General features: G+C 57.0%; 1 protein-coding gene across 2 annotated transcripts in view; it reads right to left on the minus strand.

Moving 5' to 3' along the window:
- Positions 1-3,685, minus strand: part of Hdac7 (histone deacetylase 7) — a 36,845-nt gene that overhangs the window by 30,185 nt on the left and 2,975 nt on the right. Inside the window, exon 1 of one of the 2 annotated variants that reach the window (XM_023723584.1) lies at positions 23-112. The exons of the other annotated variant lie outside the window; for it this stretch is intronic. Coding sequence (XP_023579352.1) covers positions 23-41 — 19 coding nt within the window. The 5' untranslated portion in view covers positions 42-112. Of the gene's footprint in view, positions 1-22; positions 113-3,685 lie in introns of those variants that run through there. 2 annotated transcript variants of the gene reach the window in all.

Genomic DNA, 3,685 nt, shown 5'->3' on the forward strand with positions numbered 1-3,685 from the left:
GGCGGGGCGGCCCGGTACTCACCGGCGCCGGGGCTGTGCATCCAGGGGCCGGGCCCTCAGAGCGGGGGGCGCATGGCGGGCCGGGGGCTGGGGCGCCGGCCTCACATCCCCCGGGCGCCGGAGGCTGAACGACTGCGAGGCGGCGGGAGGAAGGGAGGGGGCCGGCAGGGGGAGGGCCCTGGCAGCCGGGCCGGCCGGGTAGGATGACAATGGAAGGAAATGCTTTATCTGAGCCTGAGAGCGGGCCAAGGGGGAGGGAGGAGGGGCGGCCCGGCCGGGACGCGGCGCCCGCAGACGCCGCCGCGGCCGAACCCGGAACGCGGGACGCCGCTCGGCCGCTGAGCCGCTGGGCCCGGCCGCCGCGCGGCGCTGGCCCCGCGCACAATTCCCGGAAACCCAGACACCTGGGCGCACGCACCCTCGCACACACCGCGTGCGGGACGCGCATCCATGTTTACACGGGAGTCTCTCGACCCGGGAAGGACCCTGCACACACTCACGCACACACATGGTTCACGCGCAAAGAGCCACACGGACGGACCGATGGGCGCACCCGGAGCCCCATGCGAGGTCCGGAGCGAAGATCCCAGACGGACGCGCGCACACAGAGCGCGCACACAGAGCGCGCACGGCTTGCCTTAGCAAAGTCCCAGGGTCTGATTTGCAGGACTGCCCAACCGCCCCCCCACCCCTTCCCCCGCCGAGGGGAGCTGAAGGGTCCAGCCTGTTCCTATTAAAAGAAAAAGGGGATGGGGGTGGTGCAGATTTTTTGAAAGTTTTCTTTTTTTAAGGAAACTTCTCGGGGGATTTCCTTCCCTCCTCTCCTCTTCCTCTCTGCCTCTCGTTCCTGCCTGCACAGCCCACCCTCTTGTCTCCCCCTCCCGGTCCCTATGAGTCAAACTTCAGCAATGTGCCCAGTGTCCCCCAGTGCATTACAGTGGATCACAGAAATGTTCCAGTCTGCGAGCGGAATGCAGCCGCCTCCAGCCCTCCCTCAGCTAATGAACTCAGCTCAGGGATGGCTTTGCGGGCACACACACCCCCTATAGGCTGGAGAGAAGGTCACTTTCGGGGGTCAGGGGCTGAGGACCTTCGCGTTGTGCTTCCTGGCCTGCCTGTCACCGGATCAGAAAGCTCCCGGGATTGGAGAGGTCTCGGACAGAGGACGGACGCAGGAGCATAGGGTTCACCTGCAGTGTGAGCACCAGGGAACAGCTTCCTCCCAGCCCATCCTACTAGTCCCTAAATTCTAAGAACCCCCACAGTTTGTATGAGGGGAAACTGAGGCAGACCCAGATCAGAAGCAAGAATCCACAGGGCTCAGAAGAGTTGGCCATGCTAAAGATGAACTCCTGACCACAGACTTCTTGCTCCCCTCTATCTCAGCTCAGGCCTTACCGCCCCCACCACCTGTAATGCTGGGCGAGCACGTGGCCTAGTTTATGTCTTCGCTGTGCTTCCCAGGGCTCACTCTCAGGTGGCTGGAACCACTGAAAGTTGCGTAGCATATCCTCACGAACTCCTCTTCTAGCCGCCAAGCCCTCCCCCACACACCCCAGCCCGTGCCTCCTGTGTGTTCTGCCCCCATGCTTGTTGCCCTTATGACTTCAGCCCGAATGGACTGCTGGCTGTCTCCCATCACGTCCGCCCCATATTTTCCCACTCCATTGCTCGGCTCCTCGGTTGCCCCAGAATGAATGCCTGCCCGAGTTCCCTCCCCCAGCCAGTGAGATTCTTTCCTTCCTGTAAAGGACATGTTGGTCTTTTCTCTCTACTGACCTCACCCACCTAGTCTGTTTGGCTTGCCCTCTTCCTTTTTCCTCAACAACATTCAAGAATGATGCCCAGCCCGGCTTCAGCCACTGTCTAGCCACTGCCCTAATCATGGCTGCATTTCTTGTAGTGCTCTGCACAAAATTCAGGCTGAGTTTGGGTGGGACAGAGCACATGGCCTCCAAGGACCGTCCTCCATCGGGACACCCGATACACCCTTCTGCCCCATGACTACACCTGTGTCTCTGTGAGCTGCCTGCCCCTTCAATCCTGCTATGTTGTCGCCAGCCCTCACTGTAGAGCCAAAATCCTCCTCCTCCCACGTCCCCTAAGGCTCACAGCCTCTAGAAAAGCCGCTGTTCTCCTGAGCCCCGGCTTGCGCCTGCTGTCTCCCTCCTGCAGGCCCGCAGTGCATCTTCTCTCAGCCCCCTTCTCTGCTTGGGGCTCACTGTCTTCTGAAGTCGGGCCTTTGCTCATTTCTACTGGGGCATCAAGATATTCATTTGCCTTCTCTCCTTAGCCCGATCACTGACCTCTGAGTGATCCAAACAGATGCCTGACTGTCCCCACAGTACCCAACAAGTGCCCTACTACACTCACCAAGACTCACTGTCCCCAAAAGAGAGGCAGCAGAAAGACAGCATGTGTGAAGTGCATCTGGGCTGCTGGGCTGGCCCATCTGTACACTGCCGGGCTTGCCTGCTGCACTACAAGCCCTGTCCCGTGGTGGGTCTTAAGCCAGTTTTTATTTTTATTATTTTATTTTATTTTGCAGTACCGGGGATTGAACTCAGGAACTTGCACTTGCCAGGCAAGCACTTATTCTACTGCGCTATCTCCCCGGCCCGTAAGCCAGTTTTTATATCACGTGTCCCCTGCTGGATATGCTAGAGAACCTCAGGAAGCCCCTTAGAGACTTGAGACAGAGGATGAGGCTACTCTTCCCTTCTCCCTGGTTGCGAGGGAAGTTGAAGAGAGGCTTCAAACTCTGGGTCTCATGGCCTTTTCAGCCAAACATGCAGCTCAGGGACTGCCCAGAGGGCCCGCCTGGGCTTCCACGCGTCTCTCAGCGTGTCTGGCCAGGCAAAGCTTCTCTCTGGCGCTCTGGGACTACTTGACCTTCTTCTTCTTTCCTTCTTTCCTTAGTCAGTTGTTTACCATGTAGCAGCCTATACTACCTCCTGGACAAACATTAGGTCATTTATTCGTAACAATAATCTTTGTTATCCTCATGAATAAAGTACAGCCCATAAAGATGAAGAAACCTGATCAGAGTTGCACAACGAGCAACTCACAAGGGCCCTTCATCCACTCCATGAATATTATTGGTTCATTAAATGCATTCATTTGGTGAATATTTATTGTTGCTGATCTCACTGCCTACTCTGTGCCAGCACCCAAAGGTCCAGAAAGTCATCAGGTATGAATTTCAGAATGCGGAGGCCACGCCCATTCCAACCTTTGTGGCCAACCTTGTGGATGGCTGCAAAGCCTCAGGCTGCATTGTCCCCCAGGGCCTCTGGGGTCAGTATGGACAACCCAGGCATAGGGCTGAGTCCGGCTTGTGCTCCAGTTTCTGGACCTGGGATCAAATCCCGATGCTTGGAGTTGTGGGCTTACAGATTAGCAAGGGAGGTCAGGTCTCCAACTCCAGACCACGCGCTTCATGGAACAGACATAAGTAGAAGGGGGGCGGGGAGGAAGGAAAGACAGCTTGGGTCCATGGCGCGTCTCCCTGTGTCACGGCTGCTCAAGGCCTTTTCACTTATGTGTTGTTATGATCCCCATTGTTTTAGTGAGACACTAAAGCTCAGAAAGATAAAATGATTTGCTCAAGGCCACAGAGTCAGTAAGTGACTTGATCCCAAGTGTGTCTGACTCAGGGCTCATGTAATTTCTCCGAACAGCACAG

The sequence above is a fragment of the Octodon degus genome, unplaced genomic scaffold (genome assembly GCF_000260255.1).
Source record: "Octodon degus isolate 3935 unplaced genomic scaffold, OctDeg1.0 scaffold00100, whole genome shotgun sequence".
NCBI classification, from domain to species: domain Eukaryota; kingdom Metazoa; phylum Chordata; class Mammalia; order Rodentia; family Octodontidae; genus Octodon; species Octodon degus.